The 11,102-nt window shown below is 56.1% G+C and overlaps 1 protein-coding gene across 1 annotated transcript; it reads right to left on the bottom strand.

Moving 5' to 3' along the window:
- Positions 1 to 493: 493 nt before the first annotated feature.
- Positions 494 to 10,483, bottom strand: sdc4 (syndecan 4). Its single transcript, XM_030092806.1, has 5 exons — positions 10,227 to 10,483; positions 3,700 to 3,898; positions 3,567 to 3,607; positions 3,271 to 3,469; positions 494 to 2,270 (listed from the first exon to the last, which is right to left on the bottom strand). The coding sequence occupies exons 1-5, from the start codon at positions 10,278 to 10,280 to the stop codon at positions 2,119 to 2,121; spliced, it is 645 nt and encodes a 214-aa protein (XP_029948666.1). The 5' UTR covers positions 10,281 to 10,483; the 3' UTR covers positions 494 to 2,118.
- Positions 10,484 to 11,102: the final 619 nt, after the last annotated feature.

The following is an 11,102-nucleotide window of genomic DNA, read 5'->3' as shown; positions in this document are numbered from 1 at the left end:
AAGGCTTCATGGAGCCACAGGTTGAACACCCCTGCGCTAGCAGCTAACGGCTAGCGCCCATCGGACCGACTGGTGCTGGAATCCCTCCCCGCGCCACAGTCACAGTTCATTCCATTACCCAACATGCACTGCTCCGTCACATCCTCTTGGTCTGCTGGATAGTCCACTTCCTGCCTGTGGACCAGAACACGGTTCACCTGAAGTGACCCCAGACCCAGGTCTTCAGGAGGACCTGGATTCACCAGTTTGGTCCAGTTGAGCCTTCAGACCGGGGACCGTCCCCGGAACCAGCTGTGGTCCGGATCATCAGTGCTGGTGGAGCAGCGGTCTGTGACTCGGGTCCAGGTCCAGTTTGACCGTTGAGAACTGGTTCCAAGAGTTTAATGAACTGAGTAGAGTTTCAGTGGAGGAGAAGTACCGGGTTCTGCCAGGGAGACGAAGACCAGGACCCGTCTCAGGGAGATGGGAGGCCAGGACTGGCCTGAGGGAGACAGAAGGACTCGGATGTTTCTGTGCATAAAAATATCTTTATTTCTTTACGGACTCGGACCGGCAGTCAGTCACCATCGCTCCGTCACGCCGTGACGTCAGAAAGCAGCAGAACATTCTCCATGTGGACGGAGAGGACATCCGGTCCTCCGCCGGGCGGAGGAGGGCGTGGAGGTCGTCTCCACCCAACAGGAACATCATCCATCCTTCTACACAACAACCGAAAGACATAAATACAAAAAAACACAAGTCTAGAAGACGATAGAAACTCTTAGAAAAATGAAAAGTTTCCAAACTACCTGGAACAAGAGAATATAAAACTTTAGAGCTCACATGTACAACAGCTTAAAACGGGTGAAACACCCAAACCTGAAGAACGGCAATAAAATCATCTGACAGTTAAATTAAAACAGGAAAGGCTGATCTGGAGAGACGAAGACGGCCGAGGAGTCAGTCCCACAGGCGGCAGCGCAAAACTAAATCCATGTCCGGGCGACTGTTTGGCTTTTCAGCATTTGGTTGATATTTAGCTTCGTACCGCGTTACACAACAGTCACTGCTACAACCGCGCTTCAAGGTCAATGTCACGTCCAAAACGACAACCGACAGAGTCAACGTGACGTCCAGAACAACCGACAGAGTCAACGTGACGTCCAGAACAACCGACAGAGTCAACGTCTCGTTAAAATCAGCCTCCTCATTGTTGTTTTTATAAAAATGGTCAAACATTGAAATGGTGGAGGTTCAGCGCCACCTACAGTCTACGGACCAAAACAACAGGCAGACGGAGGTGAAATGAGCAGAACATGTTCTTGAAATGAAACGGCGTTCCGTTCAGTGGCGGTCCGTCAGACGCGACTCCCGTCCACTTCCAGTCCGAGGGTAACGCTAGCAGCTAGCTAGCTCGCTAGCTCGCTTCACATTTATATTAGCAGCTAGCTAGCAGCTAGCTAAATTGAATTAGCATTGAGCACCGCAGGAAGAAGTCCAAGAACCTGAAAGTCACCGTTTCTGGACCAACGCAGGCTGAAGGGAACCGAGCTGCTGGGACCGGACCCCTTCTGGATACGTTCCAGCTCTGATCGGGCAGACTCCGCCCACCGAGAGGGAGAACCTGAAACTCATGTTCTGCGTTCTGCTCAGTAAAAAGCTCCCGGGGTTCCCAGACGTAAAAGACCTCAGTCTGCGAGCAGACCGTGAGGAACGCCCTGGAGCCGGACCGTCCCCCGGAGCCGGACCGTCCCCCGGAGCCGGACCGTCCCCCGGAGCCGGACCGACCCCCGGAGCCGGACCGACCCCCGCGTCAAAAACGTCCCCCGCGTACCGGAATGTATCGCGGTACCAGAATGCCGACTGTCTGGTCATGGAAAGGTTAAACCAGGTGGAAGCCAGAGTCTGCTTCCTGGGCGGAGAACGTGTCAGAACCAACGGAACCGTTCTTCCTACCGTGAAATGTAAAAAAAAAAAAAGAAAAAATCAAAGTGAAGTCCTCTGCCGCCGCGGCGAACCAGGAGGAATAAATAATCATACGGCCGTTAGTGTTGGAAGGCGTGGCGCGGCGGCGGGCGGGGGCAGTCAGAGGGAAGGCTGAGGCACTGATTGGTGGGCGGGGCGAGGAGGGGGCGGGGCCTAGGCGTAGATCTCCGTGGTGGGGGCCTTCCGGTAGATGGGCTTGCGGCCCAGGTCGTAGCTGCCCTCGTCCTTCTTCTTCATGCGGTGGACGAGCAGCAGGACGAGCAGGACGGCGAACATCAGGCCGACGGCGCCGCCGGCGATCAGAGCTGCGGGACGCACAGAGGTCAAAGGTCAGTGACGGGAACAGAAATGTCACATTTCACAGTTCAGATGTAAAATCGAGGAAACGCTGAGAGAAGAAACTTGAAAAGTCCGTCTGACTGTCGTTCTCCCGGTTCTCTCAATGTTCCACAAACACACAGCGTTCTTAAAGCCATACTTCAACATTTTGGCAAATTGGCCCATTTAGCTCAACTCCTCAGTCATTAGAGCAGCAGACTGACTGTTTCTGTGAGGCGAGCTGTTGTTTATCCAGAGGCGAGTCGGGGAAGGTTTTTGGGACGGACACAATGGAAGTGGACGGTATTTTTGTTCCCCCTTCGTCAAACTCATCAAATACACAATCCAACAACCCCAAAACACTTTGGTGGACACGTTATAATCCACACACTCACTACGCTGTGGAACACCAACAAATAATATTGTAGCATTACGACACTGAAGCAAATACTGGGAACTACTTTTTCTTTTGAGATCACTACGCCCAGACGCCATGTTTAGTAAGTAATTCCGTCTCAGCAATCTTCGCATAAACAACTCAATCTGGTCATTTTGCATTAATATTCCACAGCGTAGTGAATGTGTGGATTATAACGTGTCCTCCAAAGTGTTTTGGGGTTGTTGGATTGTGTATTTGAGGAGTTTGACGAGGGGAACCAAAAATACCGTCCACTTCCATTGTGTCCGTCCTGAAAACCTTCCCCGACTCGCCTCTGGATAAACAACAGCTCGCCCTCACAGAAACAGTCAGTCTGCTGTTCTAATGACTGAGGAGTTGAGCTCAATGGGCCAATTTGCCAAAATGTTGAAGTATCACTTTAAGAATGGAACAGCTGATCAAAACCCCAGACGGCTTCTCATTCTAGATCAGACACTGGGAGGGTTCTGGTCTGGTTCTGAAGTGTTCTTGTAAGGTTCTGGATCTAAATGCTCCTGGGCTGGTTCTAAAGGGTCTGAGACGATTCCGAGCGGAACCTGCTTCCTGACCTGCCAGAACCTCCGTCTTGTTGAAGACGCTGTCGTCCCCGGCGTGCGCCATGAGGACGTTGGGCGGGTTCTCGTCGGCCGGCGCCGGCCGGTTCTTCAGCAGCGGGATCTCGTTGGCGTTCTGGACCGGGTCCTCTGCGGTGGCGGCGGGCTGCAGCGGCCGGTCCGGCTCGGGGATCCTGTTGTCGCTGGCGTCGGGCTGAGGAGAGCATCACAGAGTGAGAGACGCGTTCTGTCAGACGGTTCCGGACCGTTCTGGACCGGACGGCGGTGTTCTGCGGCGTTCCGCGGCTCACCTTCGCCGACGGCCGCGGCGTTCCGGCCGGAGTCTCGGTCGCTGTGGAGGAAACAAACAACTGGTTAACTGGGCCGATCGCTCGCCGCCGAAGCGGGTTCTGTGTTCGGTTCTAGCTCCGGGCGAGCGCCAACCTCCGTTCCCCGACCCGGAGAACTCCTCGTCCTCGTCTTCGTCGTCGTACAGCGTGTCGTCGTAATAGTCTTCGTCGTCCATGAAGCCGAAGTCAGAGCCGTCGGGAGAGTCGCCCGACGCCTCCGGGTCGGCGCCACGCGGCGCCAAGGCGGCGGCCGGCGAGCGCCGCAGCGGCATCCAGGTCTCCGTCTCCCTCACCTGCAGGGGGCGGAGCAGAGCACAGGGGGCGGGGCTTAGAGCCACACAGACCTATCCACTCACAGAACCGGAGAACAAACAGGAACGTTCAAACTAACGGCGGCAGGGTTCCTCTGAGAACATGAACCAGGACCCCCGGGTTCTCCAGGGTCCTCCGGGTTCTGAGCAGGGTTCCTCTGGGAGCTGCAGATCCACGTCCAAGAGGAACCACTCAGAACCTACTGGCACCTGGCCCAGGCAGGTTCCAGAGAGGTTTTGCTGGGGCGTCTGGGTGAGTGGATCAAACGCCCCCATCAGCTCTAATCAGCGTGAAGCCCAGGGTGCAGGGTGACCCCGGGCCAGGGGTCAGAGGTCAGGGGTCAGAGGGGGCCTCACAGCGGCGAGCTGCAGCAAAAACAGGAACAGAACCGGTTCTGCTCGATGTGCCGCTGAGCAACACTGAAGCAACCAAGAGAGAACGTCCTAGAACCTCCTCCTGGAGGGCGGAGCCATGAGGCTGAAGCCCCGCCCACCCCAACTTCTCAAAACCTCATTTCAGCAACTTCCACCAAACCTCAGTGTGGAGAGAGTTTCAGCCATTTAGGGTGTGTGTGTGTGTGGGTGTGTGTGTGTGTGTGTGTGTGTGTGTGTGTGTGTGTGTGTGTGTGTGTGTGTGTGTTGGAGAGAATCTCCACTTAAACCAGAAAACGCTTCCTCTCGTCTCCACGGCAACAGGCCTGCCTCCTCCTCCTGTGATTCTCACTAAATTCTCATTATTTCTCGGCCTCAAACGGATTTTGTTGAGATTTTCTCCTGAATCCAAAAGTTCACACATCTGTCCAGACGGGCTGTGGATGAACGGATGATCCTCCAGAAGGAAAACCTCAGGATGAATCCATGAACAGACCTGGCGCCGACTGTCAAAGAATGATTCCATTTCACCTCCGGGTTCTGGAGAAACGTTTCAACCAAACAGACCGGAGGAAAAACTGCTGACTCACCGTCATGGCTGCTGACAGCAGCTGGTCTCCATGGCAACACACACACCTGCTGACAGCAGCTGGTCTCCATGGCAACACACACACCTGCTGACAGCAGCTGGTCTCCATGGCAACACACACACACACACCTGCTGACAGCAGCTGGTCTCCATGGCAACACACACACACACACACCTGCTGACAGCAGCTGGTCTCCATGGCAACACACACACACCTGCTGACAGCAGCTGGTCTCCACGGTGCTGCAGACCTCGGAGTGTCACCCGACCAGCAGCTGGCAGGCACTAAATAAAATGTCCTCTGGAATTTTCTTTAAGGTTTGTTGTGACATGTTAGCATGAGAGCTCGGCTGAGCATGGACCCAGGACTGAGCCCTGAGGGACGCCGCCTGCAGCAGACCCCCCCCCCCACTGACACCAGACAATAAAGCCGGATGAATCAATGACTTGGGGGGGGGGGGGGGGGGGGGGGGGGGGACCCCATCTGTCAACACTGAAGCATCTGGAGCGTTCTCATGGCAGGAGGAGGAGGTAGAGCATCTTCCTCCACTAACAGCCACTGCAGAGCCTCTGAGTGGGGTGGAGCTTCCAGCCTGGTGGTCCTGGTGGTCCAGGTGGTCCTGGTGGTCTCCGTGGTCCTGTCGGTCCTGGTGGAACTCAGCGGAGAACTGTTCTCTGGAGTGTTCCGAGCTCGGAGGCTGGATCCGTTTCCGATTCCCTCCGTCTTTTCGGAGGAGTTCTGCAGTTTGTCAAACTGCCTGAAAGCCAGCATGTTTGGTAAAGTGTGCCGACCTTTGACCTGGATCCCGGCCGGAGTGAGAGCGGCGTCCAGAGGAGCCGGGTGTGAACTCCTCCAACAACCAGTTTCGCCTGAACTCCAACACAAAGCGTTTTATGAGCACCAGCAGCTCTTTGTGGAGGAAACCCGAGCCGCAGCACCACCGCCTCCACCTGGGGGGGGCGGGCCGTCGCGCTCCACTTCTGCCCCCCATGCAGGACTACAGCTCCCATTACAACCGGCTGCAGCGGCTGGGAGGTGGAGGAGGGACGGGGGGGGGGGGGGGGGGGGATCAGACTGTGGGCTGCAGGAAGGACAAAAAGCTCCTCTGAGCTGCCAACATTCCTCAGCCCAAAGAGATTTTATAGACCAGCGGACAGCTATGCAGCAAGCATTAACACACACACACACACACACACACACACACACACACACACACACACACACACACACACACACACACACACACACACACACACACACACACACACACACACACACACACACACACACACACACACACAATTTAAAGCCTGAGTAAAGCTCAGTCTCCACTCCGCCGCTGCTGATGAGATTAAAACCTCAAACATTCAACAGTTTGTTTCAACGTTTTGAAAACAGTCCTGACGGCCTGTCCTCACCGGTCCCCCCCGGTCCGGTCCGGTCCCGGCCGGCCCCTCTCTGGAGGGTTTGGTAGAGTGACGTAACGGAGCGTTGGCCTCTGTTAATGAGTGTCGATCGCCCTCGCCACTCTGAAGCGCTGAGCTCAGTGGAAACGGCAGCAGGCCCGGCAGGCTGGTTATCTGCCACTGATTACAGCCGGCGGCGGCGGTCGCCCCGGGCAACGGCGAGAAATAACTTCCTCTCAGCAGCTGAAAGACGGCGGGATAAAAACATTCCGGCGCTCCTGCAGCTCCCAGAATCCCCTGCTCCTCCATTCAGAGCGTCTCCGCTGCAGCCATCGATTAGCAAGAACGCCATACCCACAATCCCCGGGGGGGCTCCATTCAGATCCCTCCAAGTGTGCTAAATCCCCCACAGGGCCAGTCAAGGTCAGAGGTCACATTCCAGAGGAGAGACCAGGACCAGGAGGAGGAGAGACCAGGACCAGGAGGAGACAACACCAGGACCAGGAGGAGGAGACACCAGGAGGAGGAGGAGGAGAGACCAGGACCAGGACCAGGAGGAGGAGACACCAGGAGGAGGAGACACCAGGAGGAGGAGACACCAGGAGGAGGAGACACCAGGAGGAGGAGACACCAGGAGGAGGAGGAGGAGCCTGGACTCTGATTCACCATCAGTCTGAGCGTCTTGAGTTTTCTCTCCCTAAGAGAACCAGCAGCTGGTGTTCTGGAAAGTTCTGCATCCAGAACGACGGTCCAGACCTGAGGACACACGGGACACCAGTGGACCTGCTGGGAACCAGGACGTCCCCCAAGTAACACATCCACCACCAGGTCCACTTCAGACAGTCTCCACTAGAGGGAGCTACAGCTCCCTGGACCAACCCGCCGCTGCTCGCTACAGCCACGCCGCTGCTCGCTACAGCCACGCCGCTGCTCGCTACAGCCACGCTGCTGCTCGCTACAGCCACGCTGCTGCTCGCTAGACCCACGCCGCTGCTCGCTACAGCCACGCCGCTGCTTGCTAGACCCACGCTGCTGCTCGTTACGCCACTGCTTGCTACAGCCACGCCGCTGCTCGCTACAGCCACGCCGCTGCTCGCTAGACCCACGCCGCTGCTCGCTAGACCCACGCCGCTGCTCGCTACAGCCACGCCGCTGCTCGCTACAGCCACGCCGCTGCTCGCTAGACCCACGCCGCTGCTCGCTAGACCCACGCCGCTGCTCGCTAGACCCACGCCGCTGCTCGCTACAGCCACGCCGCTGCTCGCTAGACCCACGCCGCTGCTCGCTACGCCACTGCTCGCTACAGCCACGCCGCTGCTCGCTAGACCCACGCCGCTGCTCGCTACAGCCACGCTGCTGCTCGCTAGACCCACGCCGCTGCTCGCTACGCCACTGCTCGCTACAGCCACGCTGCTGCTCGCTACGCCGCTGCTCGCTACAGCCACGCCGCTGCTCGCTACAGCCACGCCGCTGCTCCTAGCTACAGCCACGTCGCTGCTCGCTAGACCCACGCCGCTGCTCGCTACAGCCACGCCGCTGCTCGCTACAGCCACGCCGCTGCTCGCTACAGCCACGCCGCTGCTCGCTACAGCCACGCTGCTGCTGCTAGCTAGACCAACGCTAACCTCCTACAGGAAGCCAACGGCCTCCCAACTTCAGCCAACATTAAAATCTGACTGAACCGTCGATTGTTGAGATTAAATACTCAAAATAAAAACAAAAAAAACATGTAGTGCTGCCTGATCCAGTTCAGAGTCCAGTTCAGGGACCACCAGGACCCCCAGACCACTTCGCAGCGTTCAAGCATCTGATTCTTCTAATGAAGCAGCAAAGAACTCAGTAAAAAACCTGTTCTGATGGGCGCCGCCCTCTGCCAAGCTGCCGTCAAAGAGGCGGCGGCGGCTCGCCAACGCTAACGGCGGCGGCTCGCCAACGCTAACGGCGGCGGCTTGTCAACGCTAACAGCGGCACTCAGGAACAGGTTGACTCCGACCTCACCCCGCCGGCTTCTATCGGTGGAAACACGCCTGAAAACCCCAATGTCCAAAAGCCTGTCTATGACGGTCCACTTCCCTCAGTCCACCGAGGACCAAGGAACCGGGGAACCGAGGAACCGGGGAACCGAGGAACCGAGGAACCGGGGAACCAAAGAACCGGGGACCCGGGACCAATCAGCCAGTCCTCCCCTGAACAGCAGGCGTCTGGAGCTTCCTAGAAATCTGAACTCTTCAGTGTGAAAAACAAGGAAAACCGCTGGAACCAGCGATTGTTTTCAAAATATTTTGGAGCAACAGTCAAAGTCAAACCTACAGCGTGAACAGATTACAGCCAGACACTCAACAGCTGGACAGCACCGGCTCACCGACTGTTCCTACATCAACAGCAGGAAGAACCAGAACGTTCCGATAACAGCCGGCACGAGGAGAACAGGCACTCCGATCGCCTCCGTCACCATCCCAACGACTCGCAACAACCGGAACAATGAGCCAACAGCTCCGAGGAGACACCGAGACCTGCTGAGACACCGAGACCTGCTGAGACACCGTCAGCACCGCTGCCCATCGATGGCAACAACACTGACTGTCGTCATGGAAACGGGTAAAAACTGCTTCCAAAAACACCAAGACTTCGTCTCCACGTGGACGGAATAAACACTGCTACTGGTCCCGGTTCCAGTCCAGACTCCCCTGGTCCTGGTTCCAGTTCAAACCCCCCTGGTCCCGGTTCCAGTTCAAACCCCCCTGGTCCCGGTTCAGACTCCCCCGGTCCCAGCCCAGACTCCCCTGGTCCTGGTTCCGGTCCAGACTCCCCCGGTCCTGGTTCCGGTCCAGACTCCCCTGGTCCTGGTTCAGACTCTCCTGGACTTGGTAGTTTTAGAGTTGACAGTCACCGTCATAACAATCCATCTCGGTGTTCTGTTCATATGAACGTCTGAGTTCTCCACTGTTAATGTTCACGGTGGGCTGTTCTCCGTGTTCTGTATTGTTTACGGTGGGTTGTTCTCTGTGTTCTGTATTGTTTATGGTGGGCTGTTCTCCGTGTTCTGTATTGTTTGCGGTGGGCTGTTCTCTGTGTTCTGTATTGTTTACGGTGGGGTGTTCTCCGTGTTCTGTATTGTTTACGGTGGGCTGTTCTCTGTGTTCTGTATTGTTTACGGTGGGGTGTTCTCCGTGTTCTGTATTGTTTACAGTGGGCTGTTCTCCGTGTTCTGTATCGTTTACGGTGGGCTGTTCTCTGTGTTCTGTATTGTTTACGGTGGGGTGTTCTCCGTGTCCTGTATTGTTTACGGTGGGTTCTTCTCTGTGTTCTGTATTGTTTACGGTGGGCTGTTCTCCGTGTTCTGTATTGTTTACGGTGGGTTGTTCTCCGTGTTCTGTATCGTTTACGGTGGGTTGTTCTCTGTGTTCTGTATTGTTTACGGTGAGCTGTTCTCCCTGTTCTGTATTGTTTACGGTGGGCTGTTCTCCGTGTTCTGTATTGTTTACGGTGGGTTGTTCTCCGTGTTCTGTATCGTTTACGGTGGGTTGTTCTCTGTGTTCTGTATTGTTTACGGTGAGCTGTTCTCCCTGTTCTGTATTGTTTACGGTGGGCTGTTCTCCGTGTTCTCTCTGCTGTGTGACTGTACTGAACAGCGCCAGCTAGTGGAACAACATGAAGCTGAGGCTGTCTGTAAACAAAAACTTCTACGATGTTTTCCCCTGAAACGAGGCCTGAATCCATCAGGTGAAACTGGGTGGAGTGTGTGTGTGTGTGTGTGTGTGTGTGTGTGTGTGTGTGTGTGTGTGTGTGTGTGTGTGTGTGTGTGTGTGTCCCTCCCCCCCCAGGGCCCCATGCGGGAGCAGAACTTGACCAGCTCTCCTCGCGGACTCCGCCGCAGGACTGGTCGCGGACCCGTTAGTCCCGGAGGAGGACCGGTTCCTCCCCGGAGACGCCCAGACTCACCGACTCGGAGCAGACGGCGGAGGACGCGAGCAGCACGAGGCACAGCGCGAGCATGTTGTCCGTCCAGGTGGGAACCGACCGGGAAGCGAGGGGCCGAGGCGGGCTGGAGGCTGCGGAGGGCGGGGGGCGTCCGGGCTGCGGCGGGGGCGTCGGTGTGGTCCCTGGGGGGCCGTGGCGGGGCTGCGGGCGGTTTTATCCGGTTTTCTCCTGACTGCTCCTCGGTTCTCCCGCTGCGGCTCCTCTTCGCCTCCTCTCGCCGGTCCGCTGCTCTTTATCTCCTCGCCGCCTCCTCCGCTCCTCCAGCTCGCCGCCTCCTCCAATCACAGGCCGGCGCTCCGCGTGACGTCACGGCCCGCCCCACCCGGGAAATTTCTGCGTGCTGACCACGCCCCTCGCGCAGTAAACCCGCCCACCGGGCAGGTCGGGACTGGAAAGAAAAGTTCAATAAATGTATTAAAAGTCACACTTTTATTAAATCTGTATTTTTTGTTGGATTTTCTGTCATTGAATAAAAACAGGCGGTTAGAGAAAAAGTTACTAATTTATCTTTTAGGTTTCTTAAAAATTTATGGAAAATAAATGAATTCAAATCTAATGAAAACGTAGAGCTTCCACAGCAGGAGAGACGAAACAGACGAATATTCACTGAACGGGGCTCAGTTCTCCGTTTTCAACAGAGTGAGACTTTTAATAAACATAGAAACAATCGATCAGCCGTTAAAGAGGTTTTATCTTTATGTCAGAAGACTGTCCGACTTCTGCTCACAGACAACGGTTCTGGGAATCTTTAGAGATGTTTTTTTACCCAGGTAAACCCAGGGGCAATCACAGTGCTCACAGACAGTGGCTGGCAGCGGTGGGTTTTTAGCGGTGTTC

This window comes from Salarias fasciatus, chromosome 5, assembly GCF_902148845.1.
Source record: "Salarias fasciatus chromosome 5, fSalaFa1.1, whole genome shotgun sequence".
Lineage (NCBI taxonomy): Eukaryota > Metazoa > Chordata > Actinopteri > Blenniiformes > Blenniidae > Salarias > Salarias fasciatus.
This window is presented reverse-complemented; position numbering and strand designations above follow the sequence as displayed.